General features: G+C 47.4%; 1 protein-coding gene across 1 annotated transcript in view; it reads left to right on the top strand.

Annotated features, from left to right (window-relative positions):
- ALS2CL (ALS2 C-terminal like) overlaps positions 1-2,500 on the top strand; it is a 32,538-nt gene that overhangs the window by 6,811 nt on the left and 23,227 nt on the right. The window contains exon 7 of the mRNA XM_029283803.1: positions 703-770. Coding sequence (XP_029139636.1) covers positions 703-770 — 68 coding nt within the window. The remainder of the gene's footprint in view (positions 1-702; positions 771-2,500) is intronic.

Here is a 2,500-nt window from a genome sequence, read left to right as displayed (position 1 = left end):
GAGAGGGAGAAAGAGAGAGGGAGGGAGAGAGAGAGAGAAAGAGGGAGAAAGAGAGAAAGAGTGAGAGGGAGAGAGAAAGAATGAGAGGGAGAGAAAGAGAGAAAAAATGAGGGAGAATGAGAGAGAGAAAGGGAGGGAGGGAGAGAGAGAGAGAGAGAGAGAGAGAGAAGGACTAGCTTTCATGCCCACAGTGGCATTTACAAACTCACCCTCTCCAGGTGATTGGCCCAAAGTCATCCAGCTGGCTTTTGTGGCTAAGGCAGGACTAGAATCCGCTGCCTCCCACTTTTTACTGTGTGAGAGAGTAAGTATCCTCCTCCTCCTCCTCCTCCTCCTCCTCCTCCATTTCCCTACGTGTTGATTGCAGTTCTCCAAATCCTGGGGTTTTCCCAAGCCTGTTGTATCTCAAGAACCCGTTTTCATTCCATAATCCCCGACCCTTTCAAGGTGAGAAGAGGGATTTACACCTGGGGCCATGCAGCCTCTCTTCCTGAGCCTTAAAAGAATCCCAGGAATCAGAAAACGGCTTTATGCCTTGTGTCCCAGTTAACGCCCTCCAGCAGCAGACACACGCATGAACGTCTGGTGCTAAATCCAGGGAAACTGACTTTGCAACTGTACTGTTTTCAAAGGTTGTTTTTTTATTTTATTTTTAATTGATTGTTCTGAGGCTTTTTCTGTTTTAATTCTCAAATTTTCCAGGGGAATAATCTGCAGAGTTTTGATCTGAAGCTGCTGTGGATAGATACGCCTTACAGTGAAAACGGAAAGTGAGTGGAATTAATTCAGTTGCTTAAATAGAGCAAAGGAAAAAAATTATCTCGTCCTCCATTTATTTACCTGGGGAAAATTTAGTATCTTTCACAGTAGTCCTCAACATACAACTATTGGTTTAGTAACAATACAGCAGCACTGAAAGAGTTGACGTATGACGGCACATACAGGTCATCATCTCCAACTTATGACAACAATTGAGCCCAAGCTTGCTGTTGCTAAATGAGACAGCTGTGTGTTTTGCTCCGTTTTGCGACCATTCTTGCCACAGTTAAATGAATCATTACAGTTGTTAAGTGAGTCACGTGGTTGTTAAGTGAATCCGGCTTTCCCCATTGATTTTGCTTGTCAGAAGGTCACAAAAGGGGATCACATGACCCCGGGACACTGCAACGGTCATAAGTATGAATCAAAGGCCAAGTGTCCGAATTTTGATCACGTGACCATGGAGTGCGAAAAACGGTCATAAGTCACTTTTTTCAAGGCAGTTATAAGTTTGGACCGTCATTAAGCGAATGGATTGTAACTTGAGGATTACTTGTATGTGGGAGGAGAAGAGCGGGAGGACAAATTGAGGGGTCCTCAATAAAAAAGACCACCTTCATTGACCCAGGTGTTTCCTTCTGTTTGCACTAGAGGTCCCCAACCTATGGGCCATAGCCCGGGGTCAGTGGGCCTCAGAAAAGGCATTCTCCCCCATTTGCGCTAGCGTCCGCGGCCCCATTTGGGCATGCATGTGGGTGCGAACAGGCCGCTAGCGTGGGGCAGGTGTGTGGGCCATTTGCGCATGCGTGAAACGGGCCGCTAGCGTCGGTGCGGGTTTGTGCAGCTGTTCATGTATGTGCACGGCACCAGCGCATGCCGCATGCATGAACAGGGCTGCTGGTGCTGCACCACTACGGGTGGCCCTGTTTGTGTGTGTCCGCGTGCGCGCACCAATTTGGAAGCTGCTCTCTGATGCACAAGCCTGGAAAGATTGGAGACCTCTGATTTACACCAGGGTTCCCCAACGTTTCCAGCTTGGTGGCCCGGAAGGAAAGGGAGCAGAAGGGGAATGTGTGTGTGCGCAGCCTGCATTCACATGCGCAAACGGGTGCATGCACAATGGCGGCAGTAACCTGCACGTGCATGCACAAGTGGGCCACGTGTATCCGTGGTGCACTTGTTGGCGCCCAAGCACATGTGCAAATGAGCCACACATGCCACTCACAATCTTTTGGTGATTGGTCCAAAGTCACCCAGCCAGTTTTCGTGACTAAGATGGGACTAGAACTCACCGTCTCCTGGTGATGGGTCCAAAGTCACCCAGCCAGTTTTCGTGACTAAGGCAGGACTAGAACTCACGGTCTCCTGGTGATTGGCCCAAAGTCACCCAGCCAGTTTTCGTGACTAAGACGGGACTAGAACTCACCGTCTCCTGGTGATTGGCCCAAAGTCACCCAGCCAGTTTTCGTGACTAGAACTCATGGTCTCCTGGTGATTGGCCCAGTCACGCAGCCACTTTTCGTGCCTAAGGCAGGACTATTTATTTATTTATTTATTTATTTATTTGTTTAGATTTATATACCGCCCTTCTCCCGAAGGACTCAGGGCGGTGCACAGCATATTAAAAACAAGTAACAATAAAATACCAAAAAAATTAATAAATACCAAAATAAAAACCCCTCTAAGACCAAATTAAAAGCCAAATATTAGTAGCTGTGTCGTAATTAAAATTATATTAAAA

This window comes from Protobothrops mucrosquamatus, unplaced genomic scaffold (assembly GCF_001527695.2).
Source record: "Protobothrops mucrosquamatus isolate PMUCROS unplaced genomic scaffold, P.Mucros_1.0 scaffold235, whole genome shotgun sequence".
Lineage (NCBI taxonomy): Eukaryota > Metazoa > Chordata > Lepidosauria > Squamata > Viperidae > Protobothrops > Protobothrops mucrosquamatus.
Note: the sequence above shows the minus strand (reverse complement) of the source record. Positions and strands in the feature narration are given on the sequence as shown.